Below are 18,252 nucleotides of genomic sequence, written 5' to 3'. Positions count from 1 at the left end.
GAATAGGGTTTGAGGAGGGATGGGACCTCAGGTACAATGCCATAGATTTCACTTTCCAAACAAGTTATTTCCTTCTGGGGAACCATTCCTGCCAGTTTCCAAGTGAGGGCTGGGGGTCACTCACATTTACAACTGCTCTCCAGATGGCAGAGATCAGCTCCTCTGGAGAAAATGGCTGCTTTACAGGGTGGACTCTGTGTCATTATACCCTGCTGAGGTTGCTTCTCGCCTGCTTTGGTCTACATTGTGATTTCAGACCAGTCACAGACTTTCAGCCTAACCTACCTTATGGGGTTATTGTGCAGATCAAAAGGGGGGGAGGAGAATGATGTGAGCTGCTTTGGTCCACATTGTGGAGAAAGACTGTGCTTTTCTTAGGTAGCGGCTGTAGGGACAGGAGGAGATGGAAAGCTGAAGTCAGATAAATTCCCTTACAGAAAATGACTGCCTTGAGTGGGTGGGAAGACACCAAGGTTGGGGGGAGCAAATGCCTTCACTTGGGTGAGTGGGTGGGAAGACAGCAAAGGTGGGGGCACTCGCCCACAGGCTGTTTCTAGAGCCCTTTGTATTTCCATTACAACAGGTCTTATTCCTAGTTATCAATAAAGACATATGTATCTGAATATCAATACAGTTGCAGAACACTTACTTAGGCCACTTCATTCAGCTAAGAATGAAAAACAGGGAAACCAAAGTCCTATTCATACACTTACCAGCAGAGGAACATGGCAGGGACTGCCCCATTTGTGCAATGAGTGGGATATGCATTTATCTGCACACACAATTTGGGAGACCCTTTTCTCATGTATATCATCTTTTCAAGAACTTGTGGAAATTATTTGTGCATGTTGCTTACAGAATGTTATTGTCAATATAGGAGGGTGAGACAAAAGGGAATATTATACCCCACTTTATTTGCAGTTGACCTCATCTTTGTAACAAGATCATTTAACTTTTCAAGAAGAAACATTTCCTATTGAAAGGAAAGCACAGCCCCAATATATACCTGGGTTGAATACCTGTCTGAAAAAAAGGTAATATCCTCGCCCTGCCAAAGTAATATCACAATCTGTGGCAGTGTACTTCATCTGCAATAAGTATGCCTCAAAAACCGGACCACATAGACATTTACAACATATGGATACAAGCACAAATGAAAATACTGGTGACTTTACTAATAGCTATAACCGGTGAACTTGCAACATTTTAGCTTGGATGTGATGTGGGGAAGCCACATTGGCTTTAGATAATTCTTTGGGTTCTATTCCATTGTACATCAACAGAAATACTCTGAAGACAGCAAGTTCGAATGGTCTCCTTCTGCTGTAAGCACTGTTTCAAAAATGGCTCAGCTGGCTAGGATACCCCAGTTCAAATGTCAGGTTAGCTCTAAATTGAACTGGTCCCTTGAACCAGTCCCTTTTATTCTAATGTAAGCGTTCTTTGGAAACCAACAGGCAGAGTTACTACAGTTACTACTGTTGCTAGCCATTCAGTACTCAATATTCAAGCATTCAATACTCATCATGTTCCAAGCTGTTGGGGAAGGTACCACAGTAACAGAAGGTACTGTGATGCAATGTTCAGATGTCTTTTTGCCAATTAAAGATATAATAAAGGTTTGTCTAGCACAGTACCAGTTTAAACAGATACACACTTCCAGTCACATTAAGTATGAAGAATCTGACTTGTTTTCATATACAATTCTTTCAAAGGCCAGAAATTTTGAAAATGCCATTGAATTAGTGAGTAAACCCAAAGAAATAGAATTGAGGATAGAACTAGACATTACCAGAACTCAATGGCTGCCACAATGGGCAGCACACAAAGATACCCAAAGACAGAAAAGGCCCTGCCACCAGTGAGAATAAGAAATCAAATTGAGACTAGAGTTAGATACTACAGAGCTGCATTGCTGGCACAAAGGCAGCACCCCCATTTTTACTTATCTCTCTATCTCTCTGGTAACGTCCATTTCTCCAAAACCTAGCATGATGTCACCACCCTGAGTTTCCTTGGCCACACAATTGGCACCCAAAAAGTCGCTCAGTGGTGGGAAGAACTCAGAGCATGATGAAATCAAATTGCCTCCTTAACATCTAGTTCTATCCTCAAGCACTGTGGAAGAAAATCAAGGTGATTTGGGACAGGCAGCATGTTGCTTAGGAGACAGAAGAAAAAACATTTCTTTCAGCTCCTGAGGGGCTTACCTCACAAGAAACATACATTCCACATAACAGGAACAAAAAGGAGGGGAAGCAAAACACTTTAATAAATACATTATTATGGACAAGTTACTTTAAAAAATGCCTTGCAACAAAAATTTAACAAACAGCTCAAAAACCCTCACAAATGAATGAAAGTTTTCCATAAGCATAGTGAAGGCAGACAACTGCCACGCCAGGACAGTTGGAAGGAATGCAACAAATACAACTGGCAAATTAATGAATTAAATCAATTAAAAATCAAAATGATTACTTATGCTTGTTAAAGGAAGTGTAGAAGATTAAAACCTGAATATGAAAGTGGCATTAGTATGTAGAACAAAGACTATACTGATGTTGATTGCACATGTACACAAACATCACAGTTTGAGCTCCTTTAGTTGAAAAGGTATTCAGGAATAATAAGGTGGACATAAGAGAGAGAAAACAGTTTCAGAAAAGTTTTATTAAAATCTAAAAACCTTCTTCCATGACAATTTTTAATGGCTATTATTGCAAAAATAAATAAAGATATCACCTAGGACTGCATAGGTAACCAATAGAAGAAGCACAGCCCCTATGCGTATGGGCTGGATCTGCCCTAATGAGGTAGTATGCAATTAACTCTGATGAGCTATAGAGTGTTATGATGTCTTAATGTTTGGTACATGAGCTCTGATTACAGAGCCGAAACAGCCACAGACAGTGATTATGAACCACCACAAAACAAGGTAGGAATGCTCCCAACACAACTTTTAAGTCAAAAACTGAATCTAAAGAATATTTATCTGAGAACTAATTTTCACACAACTCTTGAATGGAATTTAATCAAAACGTGAGGGAATTTATTAACTATTATCTTAAGACTTTCAACACTTTCCTCTATGCTATGCTTGACCCACCCAAGTTATCTCCACTTTTAACCAATTGTGACTTGATGCAACTTTGTAAAAAGGGAAAATTTACTGATTATGTCCCAGAAGATTGCAGTGGCTGTCCTGTCCTGTAGACCTTAGCCTCCAGGTGTCCAGAGTACAACAACTACAGCGTCCTCCAATACCATGCTTAACTAGGGCCCATGGATTGGGATGACAACAGATATCACACTAGGAAATACACAGAAATTCTTTATAAAGAAACTGTCATGGGACCAGGAGATGCTGTTGGGAGATAATCTACTCCTGGATGACTCTCCAGTGACTGACAGAGCATCAAGACTAGTGCTTTTACAGAAATACAGAAGAGTATGTGCAAGAAAAAGAATTAACCACATTTTATAGATTGACAGTAGATACTATTCATGATTTTGGTTTTCCATCAGAATCTATTGTATTTTTAATTTTTATATTATAAGCTCTCACAATATTTACCGTTTTTTAACTATGTCCCTTGTGTGGGGCTAGGAACACCAATTTCAAATCTAAAGAAGTGTAAAGAGTGAAAAGCCTCTGTACATGTATTGCTTTTTATCAGAGGAAAAGAGGGAAATGAGCCAATCAGAGGGATGATTTTTTTTATTTTTAAAAAGCTATTCTCTATGTATTTCATTTGCATAGCTTTTAAAAGAGCTTTTAAATTAAGATTGCAGACTCCAAGGGTTAATGTTGAAATATATTCTGTATTAACACCGCCAGAGTAGATTTAAGGTGCAATCCTGTGCACAGTTACAATTGTTAAATCCCACTGTGGTTTAAGCCATGTATGTGCAGAACAACAACCTTAGACTGGCAACACATTTTCAATATCTTTCATAACATTAGAACATTATCAGCTATCAGAGACATGAGGTGGGCTGTATCATTAGCAAAGGAAATGATGGTTACATTGAAAAGTAGTCTAAAAGATGGTATTTTTTCCTATGTGCAGAAATGCAACATTACATAGGCAAAATATTTCAGAAACTTTCACACCTTTAGAACACACTCAGATCTCAAGACAGGTTTGCTATATCATCAACAAACAAAATGAGGCTTAAATTAAAACAGTTTTCAAGATGGTGGGTTTTGTTCACAATATTTTTATGAAATGGAAAAGTCAATACTCATTCTATGATTATGATGAAATTTCTTTCAGGTTGGATATATGTATTTGCTCTTCATAACTGAACAATTTAATATATAAAAGGAGCTGCCTTACAGTTGCAGGAAGCTACCTTGGGTCCATTTTATTCAGAGGTGGTATGTAAATGGGCAGCATAAATGAAGTAACTTTAGACCAGTAATTCATCTAGAAAAGCACTCTCAACCCAGACTGGCATAAGTTTTATGGTCTGGAGTCTTCTTAGTTTTGCCCTTAACTGATTATATGGAAAAAGTTTTGAATGATCCAATTGAAAAAATAGAAATTAAAGTAGCGATTAATGCAATGAAAATTGGAAAGGCTCCTGGACCAGATGGATTTACAGCAAAAATTTTTAAAACGTTTAAATTAGAATTAATACCGAAACTTCAAAAATTAATGAATGTGATAAGAATAAATGGGAAAATACCAAATACATGGAAGGGAGCAGTAAATTCATTGATTCCAAAGGAAGGTAGAGATGTCACTAATGTAAAGAACTATAGACCAATCTCATTATTAAACAATGATTATAAGATATGCACAAGAATCTTAGCAGAACGGCTTAAACAATATCTAATCAATTTTATAAAGGAAGACCAAGCGGGTTTTCTCCCTAAAAGGAAATAAGAGACAATATTAGAACTGTTGTAAATATTGTAGAATACTATGAAAGACATCCAGAGAAGGAAGTTGCATTATTCTTTGCGGACGCAGAGAAAGCTTTTGATCATTTGAATTGGGACTTTATGTTTGCAGTAATGGAGAAAATAAAGTTTGGGGAAAACTTTATAAGAATGATAAAAGCAATTTATACTGAACAACGTGCAAGGTTATGTATAAATGCAGATCTTACAGAAGAAATGATAATCAGCAAAGGTACAAGGCAAGGTTGTCCGCTTTCACCATCGTTGTTTATAATGACTTTTGAAATCTTATTGATGCAAATACAAGATGATGAAGAAATCGAAGGAACGAGAATTAAAGGATTTTCCTATAAATATAGAGCATTTGCAGATGATATAATGTTTATAAATGAAAATCCTATGCAAGTAACACCTTTGTTGTTAGCCAAAATACAAGATTTTGGAGAATTGGTGGGACTTTATGTTAATAAAGAAAAGTAAAAAATGTTGTGTAAAAATATGCAAGTAAGTAAACAAAAGGAATTGCAGAGATTAACGGGATGTGAAGTTACCCCTAAAGTAAAATATTTGGGCGTGGAAATAACAATGAAGAATATTGATTTGTTTTAAAACAATTATGAAAAGTTATAGCGTAAAATGGACGAAGATATGATAAAATGGAACAAACTTAATTTTTCACTGCTTGGTAGAATAGCTGCAATTAAGATGAACATTTTGCCGAGAATAATGTATTTGTTTCAAACTATTCCGATTGTGAAAGACAGTGAACAATTTAATAAATGGCAAAGAAAGATTTCAGAATGTGTATGGGCCAGGAGAAAACCAAGGATTAAAATGAAAGTTTTAACAGATGCTAAAGAAAGAGGAGGATTTCAACTACCAGATTTAAGATTATATCATGAAGCAGTTCGTCTAGTGTGGATAAAAGACTGGGTGACGCTGTTGAATAAAAAACTTTTAACGTTGGAAGGTCATGGAAATAAATTCACTCGCACGCTTATATGTACTATGGAAAAAAAGGCGATGTTTTTTTTTCTCACCATTATATAAGAAATAATCTACTAAATGTTTGGATGAAGTATAAGAAATATGGCGATGAGAGAAAACCACTATGGATAGTGCCAGCAGAAGTAATAACAGCTGAGACAGGAGAGGAAAAAGGGATGTCATATAATCAATTATTAAAAATACAAAGCGGTAAAATAGAATTGAAAACTGCTGAAGAGTTGAATAATAAGTATGATTGGTTTCAAATGCAGCAAATAAAAAGTTTGGTGGAAAGCGATGTTAAAACTGAAGGAATAAGAAGAGAACATACAGAAATGGAAAAAGTTCTGCTTGGAGATAATGAAAAATTAATTTTGAAAATCTATAAGTTACTTTTAAAATTGTCTATGGAAGATGAAGTAGTGAAATCTCAAATGATTAAGTGGGCAATTAAGGTAAATAAAGAAATACAGATGGACACATGGGAATATTTGTGGAAGAACTCTATGAAACTCTCAACATGTCAGAGTATTAAAAAAAGATGCCAGATAGATGTTGAAAATGTAAAAAACATGAAGGTTCTTTCTACCATATGTGGTGGACTTGTGAAAGAGCGAAAAAGTACTGGCAGATGATTCAACAAGAGATTTCTAAGATCTTGGGATACAAATTAAACAAAGTTGCAGAGACTTTTCTGTTGGAATTACAAATGGAAAAATTTCCAAAAGAAGATAGAACTTTAATTTGGTACTTGCTCTCAGCTGCTAGGACATTGTATGCGCAGTTGTGGAAGCAAGAAAAAATACCAGAGAAATGGGATTGGATTGTAAAAGTTATGACATGGAGTGAAATGGACAAGTTAACAAGGACCTTAAGAGACTATGATTTAGAAGTATTTAAGATGGAGTGGAAAAAGTTCAGAAGATACGTAGAAAAAGAGTGGAAAATAAAAGGACATTGGACAATTTTTAATAATGACTAAGTACAAGAGGGTGGAGGATATTAATTTTGGTTCTTATTAATTAAGGGTACCTGTAATATTAAGATTTTAAGTATATAACACCGGCGGGGTCAAAATAATGTTTTTGACAAATCAATGAATATTTTAATGACATGAATTACTTCAGACAACCAAGCTAAGATCCTAAGCACCTATAACAACAGAGGCTTCAAGCAACTTAGCTGCCATTGATGCATTACAAACATGTCACCTGATTCACCCAGATTATTAGTTTTGGACACATAGGTTGGATTCATAAGTATTGTAGATGTTCTAACTATTCACATTCTAGATTTTTACATGGTGTATCTTGATTGATCTTGGGAACATGTCTGTGTGAAAATATCTTTCCAGTGGCAATGTTCATTAACTGCAGCAGGGGGTGGAGCATAGCCACGAGTAATGGTGGACGCATGATCCTGCTGCTCCTTCAACCCCCTCCCAAAACTCACTAAAACGGACGGTAAGATTGAAAATAAAACAGCGTCCTTACCTGAAGACAATTTCTAAAGCCTTTACAGTCGTAGCAGTTACGTGTTTGAGGCAATAGAGCTCCCATACCACTCTAAATTTGAGAGCAAAAACCCGGCCTGTAAAACAGTCGGGATACTAAACGGAGTTCAAATGGTTGCCGCAAAATCAGGTGAGGCAGAAACAACAGAGGAGATGCCCATGGAAGCCTCTACTATCAAATCATTACAAGACACCCTTCAAGAGTCTCTCCACTCTTTCTTCCAGAGCTCTTTTAAAGAAATGGAAGCAACTCTGCTAAAGACTCTGACTGAAAAAATGGAAGAAATTTTAAGACCAACAACACAGAAGCTACAGGAAATATCAGAAGCTCTGACTCTCACAGCACAGACTGCAGAATCAGCCTTGAACCTTAGCATGATCCTTAAAGATGACTGCAAACAAACTCAGGAAGACATAATGACTATGAAGGACAGAATGGTCACACTGGAATCAACGGTAAGACAGAACAATTTAAAATTCAGGGGGCTGGAGGAAGGATTAGAACAAGACTCAAATATTACTGACTTTATGTCCCAATGGCTTTCCTCAGTGTTCCATGTTGATAAATCCTTCCCAATAGCTATTACTAAGGCATACAGGCTGGGATCTATTAAAGCTGCAAATAAGCCTCTCCCAAGAGATGTCTTAATAACTTTGCAGGATTTAAGCATCAGAAATGCTATAATGCAGGTGGCAAGAGAAAAAGGTTTCTTGGATTATAAAGGCTCCCATATTCTTGTCCTCCCTGATGTACCTGCAGAGGCTCTCAACATCAGGAAATCACTGAAGCCAGTCACCAAGTGTTTGCAAGAAGCTCAAGTAAAATATCGTTGGTACCCAACAGGGAAACTTTCTGTGTGTTACCAAGGCAAGACTTTTCAGGCATTTGATGAGCAGTCGGATATGCTACTACTTAAAGCTTTAAAACTGGACACTAATCCAGATCAACCAACAAAAACACATAAAAGGAAATTGTCCTTTTCTTCTCCTCCACTGAAGTCAAACTAGATTCCAGGATAAAGAGTTCCAGCCAACATTAGTGCATGTCTGTGTCTGAATACCAGTGGTGAGCTGACAGTGGACAGATTCAATAATTAATATGGTTATGCCATCACCTGCCTTTTGGTTAACTAAAGGGGTATGTTGTAGGGTGGAATGGTGCAAAGTTTATAATTGCAATAAGGGTTAAATGGTTATTAGAGTTACTTTATGCACAGCCGTTTTAGAATTGCAAAAATTTTACCTTTGTAAGGGAGGGGGCGAGGGAGGTTTAGTAAGTTAGGACCTAAGCTCCAAAAATAGTTTTTATACACAAACTTATTACTTTAGAATCTGTAGAAAATAGATTCACAGTTAGCAAGGGGGGTAAGGGGAAATAAGTTGTAGATTGTTGAGTTAAGAACTTTAGAATATTTTGAATAAGTTTCCTTTTATTTAGGCTTTCTTTGGTTAAATTTTGTAACTTTTTATTTGTTGTTATTTTGGATTACAACTGTTTGGTAGCAAACACAACTGCAGATAGATTGGCTAGCTTCACTGCAAATATACTCAATAAGAAGATTATACAGAATTTGTTGTATACTGATATTGTTTAAAGCAGAAAACGAAAAGTTTTGTTTTGCAGTTTCTTCTGCTTCTCATTGCCTAGTGTTACGGTAACATCTAATTACTAGGGAATGTAATTAGGGAATGTCCTCAGGATTTCAAATTGTTTCGCTCAATGTCCGTGGCCTTAATAATTGCATAAAACAAAAAAGATTTCAATCTCACTTACTCAAGCTTAAACCACATATTACATTTCTTCAAGAGACCCACATCAAATCCACGGACCAGGCACTTTTCAAATCAGCATGGTTTGGATCCCAATTTTTAGCCCCAGGCTCCTCAAAAGCCAGGGGTACAGCAATAATAATTGCAAAAAATATCAGATTTGATCTCAAAGCGCAATTGACAGACCCACAAGGCAGGTTTATTTTCGTAAAGGGCTGGCTAGAAGGGCAACTGTTAACGTTGGGCTCTATATATGCCCCCAACTCTGCCCTGATCACCTTCTTAAAGCACACTTTCAAAGAGCTGCAAAATTTTGCTGAAGGAGAAGTGCTATTAGGTGGAGACCTTTATTATATTGCAGATAAGAAAATGGATAGATCAGGTTCGAAACATCTCACCTCACACCAAAGAAACCCCTTTACTCAGTTGCAATCTTTATTTGATGCACACTCACTAATTGACATATGGAGAGTTAAAAACCCAATAACAAGAGACTATACGTATTTCTCACAGATTTAATTCTTACTCCCATATAGACTATATTTTAGCATCACGCCTTCTAGCAGAGAACATTTCATCAGCGGAGATAGAGATCAAAGCATGGTCAGATCGCTCACCAGTAACATGCATGCTTAATAATACCAAACAGACCTCTTCAGAAAGAAGATGGTCACTCAGGACCTCAATTCTAAGACAAGAGGCGGTCAGATCACAATTATCTAAACACATTCAACTTTATTTCAAAGAAAATTTGCCAGAACACACATCCCACTCGACTCGATGGGAAGCCTTTAAAGCCTTTAAAGCAACCCTCAGAGGTCAATGCATTTCAATAACGGCACACTTGCAAAAAGAGCGAAAGAAACAATTAAATTGCTGCACACTTCAATAAAAAATCTGGAGTTAGCACATAAAAACACAGGAAATAATCAAATCTATCAGAAATTACCGGCGGAAAGAAGAATATTTTGGGGAGGGACGGTGAGGGGAGTGGTAGAGCATCTGCTTGGGAAGCAGAAGGTCCCAGGTTCAATCCCCGGCATCTCCAAAAAAGGGTCCAGGCAAATAGGTGTGAAAAACCTCCGCTTGAGACCCTGGAGAGCCGCTGCCAGTCTGAGAAAACAATACTGACTTTGATGGACCAGGGGTCTGATTCAGTATAAGGCAGCTTCATATGTTCATAATATTGGAATCTCTAGAAAATGAAGCAATAAAAAAAAACTAATTTATACAAAACAGAAATACAATATAAGATCCAAAAAGTCACTCCGCTTCCTTGCTTGGAGAGTGAAAGAGCAAAAAAGATCTAGATTTCTCCATTCCTTAAAAGATGACACAGGGAAAATTCATACCTCCACAGACCAAATTATCAATAGTTTTGCAAAATATTATTCAGATCTATATTCAACCAAATCGCCTGACACACAGAAGATCTATACATTCTTATAACACAACAAACTGGTCAATAAAATATCGATAGAACACCACCAATTCATGGAGTCAGAAATAACTTCACAAGAAATAGATACAGTGATCAGCCAATTAAAAAATCAAACCTCCCCCGGCAATGATGGGTACCCTCCAGAATTTTTCAAAACTTTCAAACAAGACTTAGTTGAACCATTGAAAGATCTGTGCAACTCAATACTAGATACAGGGATTATGCCTTCTTCATGGGCTCAAGCCAATATTATTGTCATTCCTAAACCAAATAAAGATCCTATGCTTCCGGTCTCTTACCGCCCTATTTCACTTTTGAACTTAGACACTAAAATTTTTACAAAAATCCTGGCCAACAGACTAAAATCCATTCTTCACAACTATGTACAGATAGAACAATCCGGTTTCCTTCCACACTGCAACATTACAGATACAATTAGAAAGACTATAAACGTAATACAGCACTGCACTCAAAATAAAAAAGAAGCTTTAGGACTGTCACTAGACGCAGAGAAGGCTTTTGACAGTGTTGAATTCCACTATTTAAAAGCTGTCATAAATCTTATGGGATTTGGTCCAAATTTCAAAAATGCAATTGAGGCAATATACAATTGCCCTTCGGCCAGACTCTACATAAATGGCAACTCCTCTCAACCCATCTCAATTCAAAAAGGATGACAAGGATGTCCCATGTCTCCTCTTCTTTTTCTTATGGCCTTTGAACCCCTAATGGAGGCAATAAGACAAAATGAAGACATAAAAGGGATAGATATAGGACACTCAATCCACAAAATTGGCTGTTTACACTGATGACTTAACCTTATATTTATCTTCACCAGTAGAGTCTCTTACAGCACTTCAAACATTTCTTAAGTCATTCAGTTTAATCTCTGGCATTACCTTTAACAATAAGAAGTCCGAAGCCTATCCTATAAATCTTACTACATCTACATATCAACAATTGACTATAATAGGACATGGAAACTGGACAGTAAGTTCCTGGAGACTATTAGGAGTTTATATCCCTAGGGATATTACAAAGCTCAAACAATACAACTATGACACCTTACATAAAACGATTTTACAACAATTGAAAAACTGGGATAAGAAAAAATTCTCATGGCCTGACAGATTTCATCTTGTAAAGAATTTCATAATCCCAAAATATCTCTTTCTTTTTTGTACTTTACCTATTTATTTACCCAATTCTACACTAATCAAGTGGCAAGCAGATCTTAATAAATTTCTGTGGTCATACAAAAAGTCAAGGATTGGAATAAACATTATCTCTCAACCTTCGTCACGTGGTGGAATGGATTACCCTAACTTATTAACCTATTATAGGGCAGCTTTACTTGCACAAATTACTAAATATATAGTGGGGAAGTCTACATCAGACTGGGAGTAGATTGAGGCAACTTATTTAACACCATATCACGTGTCAGACGTGATTTGGAACAGCAATTTACTTTCTAAAACCAGGTATAAAAACAATTTTTTTTACACCCCTTACTAACTTTCTGGAGGTACAAATGGAGTAAACTAGTTCCTGAACTTTCAAGATACTCTTCCTTCCTAAATCAGAGATGGTTCCCACCTGGACAAAAGAATAATGAATACCTAATATGGAGGGAAAGAGGTTATTCTAGATTAATAGATCTATGTGTTAACAACACCTTTCTTGAAAAAAACAACAACTGGAAAAGAAACTTGATCATGAGATCAAATGGTTCCAATATCAACAGGTTAGAAGACATGTTTGTCTCAGTCAAAGTGAGGGAAGCTTTTAAGCGTCCATTGGCAGAATATGAAAATTTTATCAAAAACCTTAAGGACAATACTAAGGGTATATTCTCCAAAACATACAAGTTATGCCAACTTCTTTTTAGTGAACAAGAACTCCAATACCAAAAGAGGTGGAATGAAGATTGTCAAAAGGTTATTCCAGATAATCATTGGGAAATAATTTGGAGTCCCTATTGTAACAAATCAAAGGTTTTTAATCTAAAATTCCAATTTCATAAGACTCTCCTAAGATGCTATTGGTCTCCAAAAAGAGTAAGCAAAATATTTCCTTCAATAGACCCGCTTTGCAAGAAATCTTGTGGTGTTCAATCTGACTTTTTCCACGGTTGGTGGAAATGTAAATTCATTACCACATACTGGCAACAAATCAAAGAGCAAATTTACTTAATCACTCAAATAGACCTGCCTCTAGAACCTGATATATTTTTAGTCCATAATTGGTCAGTTCCGGAAGTGAGTTCTAGTACTAAAGAGTTAGTCCATATTTTAATAGCAACAGCGAGACTTACTATTGCTACTTGGTGGAAGGGCAAAATTATTCCGACAGTGGACATGTGGCACCAGAAGGTATGGGAAATCTTTATCTTAATAAAATTAGCTTACAATTCGTATGATATAAAATATGAACAGTATGAAAAGCACGTGGTATCAGTGTGGTTCCCTCTGTTTCTTATTTGTGAGAAAAATATCCTTCCCAGTAAACAGTATTACAAAAAACTAATTTATCTGTAAAAGCTTAACTCATTGTACATTAGGGAAGATGTTTGATTTTTGTTTAGTTGGGTATATTTTGGTTTTATATGATTTCTTGTTTAATTTTGTTTAATGTTGTTTTAATTTTGTATGTAATGAATACATGTAAGGATGCCTTCACATTCTGTATGTTTGAAATCGTTTAATAAAGACAATTTATAACTTCAAAAAAAAAACCTGTGGCAGGATATTTTACAGCTGCCACAGTCATTAGAATTACTTTTGGATAGCTGTATCTATATCCATTAATTGTTTGGGCCTCACACTATATTATCCTATGAAGTTCACAAGGTGCCCACTTGGAATTGTTAATTCATTGTAATTACTGCTGGCCATTACACAGCAAAGGTAATTAACATGTATGTTAAACACCTAAAACATGGCACCTGAGCATATTAAATATTTTAACATACCCACCAGAAGGAAAAGTTACAATTACAATAATCACATTTTAAGCATCCAACAATATAGCGATCACAGTGTGGCAAATGTACCTGAGAAGTTTCTTGTAGCCAGCATAGTTGTCAAAATGGCCCCCTGAAAACACATTCAGCAGAACAGATCAATACCCTATGCGACATTTCCAAAGGTGAACAAAAGCCTATATCTGTGATTTCAAATGCTATTTGCCTGGACAAGCAAATAGTTCCTAAATGTTCATTCAAAATGAATATGTAACAGGTTTATACTGTGTGGGTGAAACAGAGTCCTATATGAGAAGACCCATAAAGTGTGTTAAGAACAGATTGCCTCAAGGAACTCTGAGATCCATTATTCTGTATTCTGAGCTGTTCTGTATTTCCACTCTTGTCTCCTTTTTTTGCGCCACCAGACAAAAACATCTGCTCCAAGAAAAATTATGTCACATTAATACTGACTAATGCAATGTTTATATCACTCTTTTCCAAATGTGAATGTTCTCTTTTTTTAAAAAAAAAGAAGTTAAGAGGATTTGGAAATCAGGTTTCATTGTATTAATGAAACATGCTAACATGAAAGTGGGGCATGGACTCTACCATTGGAGGTCAACAGGGGAAAAAATACTGGCTGCAATTCAAAGCATTGGAGAGCTCAAATGCATGCACTGGGGCTTCTCCATTTGCTTTAATGATCAATGCAGGCATTCTAGGACATTACATAGAACAGGGGACAACTTGCAGGTGCACTGGAATTGTTGGATTAGGTTGATTATTTAAATTTTGAGAGCAGGATCAAACTATTTTTTTTTAATTTTCCAGAGACAAAATTATCAACAAAATTTGCAGTAGTATCAGCAGGAAAACAAAACTGCTTGCAAACATACACAAATATACTTTTTAATCAAGACTGTCAATTCATGTAAATTTATGAGGGGGTTTGGGGTATTTTCTGTATTTGTGTGTATGTGCAAGCAAGCATACCTAGAAGTCATGGTGACTTCTGGTGACCCCTACTGGGGCATGGAGGACATTCAGAGAAATGACTTGATACAGCCTGCCTCTGCCTTCCACTCCGGGTATTCTAGGGAGATCTCCCATGCAAGTACTTGCCAAGATCAGCCCTGCTTAGTTTCCGAGATCTGACAAGATCATGCTTGCCTGGGGTAAATTTATGATATTTTTAAATTGAATTTTCAATTTAGTTCTAATTAAGGGTTACAAGAAGCATCCAGAATGAAGAAGTCTTTCTTACTTACCTTAAGTTTCCTTCTTGCATTGAATTTCTTCAGGCAGTCTACAGTCTCCTGTCTGTGCATCATAGAAGCAACAGTAGAACGTTGCTAAAGGTAAAGAAAAGAAAAGCTGTTTCAATAAAAGGATTTATACTCACAAGATTACTCAATATTATTCCTGTTCACGAATGTTTTCTGGAACCTCCTCCAGATGTCTGTGTGAGCTCTGGGGTCTCACATCAGAAGCTCCTATCACTACACAGGTTCAATTCCATTGCTTCACCACTTAACAACAAAGTTTGATATGTTGCAGTATTTTGCCTCTGAGCTGATCAGAGGTGTGTATAAAAATAAAACTGTTCTTTGAAGAGCATTCAGTTAAAAGAGGTTGGGATGTCAATGAAAGAACTCTGCTTTTAAAAAAGCATATCATTTGGAGGTACTGTAAAACTCTTATCAAAACTTTGACCAATGGAAAAAGCTCTGTTATTTGAATGAAGAGATGCTTTGCTGTCTAATTAAACTGAAGATAAAAAGCTGAAATGCACAATTTTCTCTAATTATAAGTTTTATGCAATTGTGGTTTCCTCATTATCCTTTCTAAAAATGAATATTGATTCTATGACACAAGCCAGTGACTTCTGAAAGATGGGCAGAGATAAACTAAACCCCTTTTGGAGACTTGTTGCCAAGTTGAACATAAATTGCCAGTGAAGAAGAGAACACATAACAATTGTGTGTATCCAACCATGCCTAGGAGAAGTTTTCCTTTGCTCTTTCCCATTCTACTAACCCTTTCCAATCCTCAAAAGATCCATTCTTAAAGCTGCAGGATATGTGTGGAGGAATAGACAGTCGTTGGGAGTGCTGGGATGAGGAGGGAATAGGGGATGAATTCAACCCTTACTTCAGAAAAGGAAGGAGAAGCAATTTCACCCCTTTATCCTTCCTCACTCCAGCTCCACACCCCCCCCGCCGCACAGCTATTCCTCCCTGCTGGGCCCACAGTTCTGGAAATGATCTTTCTGGAGGTCAGAAGGGGCTGTGGGATGGGAGGGAATTCCACATTTTGTGCACAGAGTGGTAGGCCACTGCCCTGCCTATCTAGTACATTTTTATCTCATCCTTCCTCCAAGGATTCCCCCTTCCTTGTTAAGAGAGTATAGACTGGCCTGAGATCACTTAGGAATCTTCATCACACAGTATGGATTTGAAGCCAAGTTTCCCATATCCTAGTCCTATGCTCTAACCATGACACCACATTGCCTTTAAAGGGATGGGGGATGGAGATGACAGGACAAAGCTACAATCACCACTGCTAATTGTACAACTTTATATCGAGAAACCAGTGGAACTCAATGTAGCTCAGTTGAAGGAATTAATACATGAACTGGGAACTCTCTGCCTATGTATTCATATGCCAAAAATTCATAACAGTGCTCAAAGTGAGCATATAAAGACTGCTTAAATGGGAGCTGAGCAGTGAGGTAGTTAGAGCATCAGACCTCAGTGGAGAAGCTATAAATTCAAATCCCTACTTTGCAATAAAGCCCAGTGTTACAATGGGTCAGTCATTTTCTCTCAGTCTAATCCATCTCACAAGTATATTGTGAAGGTAAAATGTAGGAGAGGTGCATGTATGCCTACTTAAGTGAGCTCCACGAAGGAAGGATGGGATATGAAAAATGTAATGAAAAGAAAACTATAATGCAACAGGATTCATTTGCTGTAGTCCCAGCCACAACACTGAGCTGACATTTTTTTAAGCAGTCATTGTTGGGAAAAGTGGGCTTATAATTATTTTTAAAAATAAATAAATTAAAATTATCTATCTACTCTACAGTACAATAGAAGAAAGTCAACTGTTGAACTTCAGATTCTGCACCTTGGATTTTCAAAGAAAGCTGCTACCAGTAATACTGTCACTCAAGTGGAAAGTACTTACACAGATCCATGGATGTTTGAGAGCCTCTGATGCATTGATACGTTTGGCAGGGTTGATTGTAAGCATTTTGTTGATAAGGTCTTTGGCTTCTGGAGTCACCGTGTCCCATTCTGGTGAAGGAAACTTGGAACAAGAAAAAAAAATCACATCACTCAAAGTAAAATAAGTAGGTAGGAGTCAAACAAGAAGAATGTGGAAGAACTATTTCAACATTGCTTGATCACTCCTCCTGAACAAGTTTATTTAAAATCAAAGCACAAGGTGAGTACGGAGAGCCAGTTTGGTGTAGTGGTTAAGTGTGCGGACTCTTATCTGGGAGAACCGGGTTTGATTCCCCAATCCTCCACTTGCACCTGCTGGCATGGCCTTGGGTCAGCCATAGCTCTGGCAGAAGTTGTCTTTGAAAGGGCAGCTGCGGTGAGAGCCCTCTCAGCCCCACCCACCTCACAGGGTGTCTGTTGTGGGGGAGGAAGGTAAAGGAGATTGTGAGCCGCTCTGAGACTCTTCGGAGTGGAGGGCGGGATATAAATCCAATATCTTCTTCTTCTTCTAGTACAATACAACAAGAGTATTGGGTTCAATCCAGTGGGGAAAAAAAATTATGGAAGGAGTTGTTGATGTGAATCTGTCCCCATCTTCCTCTTCCCCAAGCACCTTGTTTGCTTTGAAAAACCTCTTGGGAGAGCATCACAAACAAAATGCCAGACAATAGAGGGGTGCTGCAGCAACTGAGATAGAGGAAATTAGGTAAAATCACTTCTCTCCTCTCTTCTGCTAACAGCTTGCACCAGCTGGGGAAGGAGGAGGAAGTGGAAAAAACCACCTGAGCCTAACAATTACTAGGATACAAGCATTACCCCATTTCTTTTACTGAGTTGATGAAATAATTACATGTAATATAGACTGGCAGACTACAAAATTAAATTATTAAAATGATGTCCAGATTTTTTAAATGGGGTATATGAAAAGAGGGGCTGGGGTGAAGATACATTTGTCTCCTAAACAAGTGGGAAGGGCCATCCACTTCTGGATGACTAACTGCATGTCATTGATTGCTGTTCACTGAAATCTAAGTGTCATTGTGATGGCGAGCACTGCTTCACCTGTTAAGTCTGCAAGACTGGCTTTGCTACTGAAAACAGCCTATTACTGTATGAATGGCAATTTGCAAGAAAGAGTCCTCCAAGACGGTGAGTATAATCATACTGAAGAACACAGACATTTATCTGTTTGGAAATATATTACCACAGGTACTATATTGGAATGAATCTGACAGGAGAAAAGCTTCCATCAATCTGAAATGACTTCTGGCTGCTGCAGCTGCCAGTCTCAAAGAGTCTCTGGCCTGTGAGAAAATATGATACTAATACTGTAGGTGGTACCAGTATCTCCACAGCTCATTTCACAATTCTCAGTCCTGGTCACACGCATGCAAACTTGTAAGGGAACCAAGAGAGATCACAGCTGTGAGAATCTGT

General features: G+C 37.4%; 1 protein-coding gene across 19 annotated transcripts in view; it reads right to left on the bottom strand.

Moving 5' to 3' along the window:
- Window positions 1-18,252, bottom strand: part of CAMK2D (calcium/calmodulin dependent protein kinase II delta) — a 216,154-nt gene that overhangs the window by 45,785 nt on the left and 152,117 nt on the right. For all 19 annotated transcript variants that reach the window (XM_060246872.1, XM_060246880.1, XM_060246884.1 and 16 more), the window contains exons 10-12: window positions 16,775-16,897; window positions 14,854-14,937; window positions 13,673-13,715 (exon numbers count right to left, since the gene is read on the bottom strand). In XM_060246872.1, the coding sequence (XP_060102855.1) occupies window positions 13,673-13,715; window positions 14,854-14,937; window positions 16,775-16,897 (250 nt within the window). The remainder of the gene's footprint in view (window positions 1-13,672; window positions 13,716-14,853; window positions 14,938-16,774; window positions 16,898-18,252) is intronic.

This window comes from Heteronotia binoei, chromosome 9, assembly GCF_032191835.1.
Source record: "Heteronotia binoei isolate CCM8104 ecotype False Entrance Well chromosome 9, APGP_CSIRO_Hbin_v1, whole genome shotgun sequence".
Classification (NCBI taxonomy): Eukaryota; Metazoa; Chordata; class Lepidosauria; order Squamata; family Gekkonidae; genus Heteronotia; species Heteronotia binoei.
The sequence above is the reverse complement of the archived record's forward strand: the minus strand, read 5'-3'. Positions and strand labels throughout refer to the sequence as shown.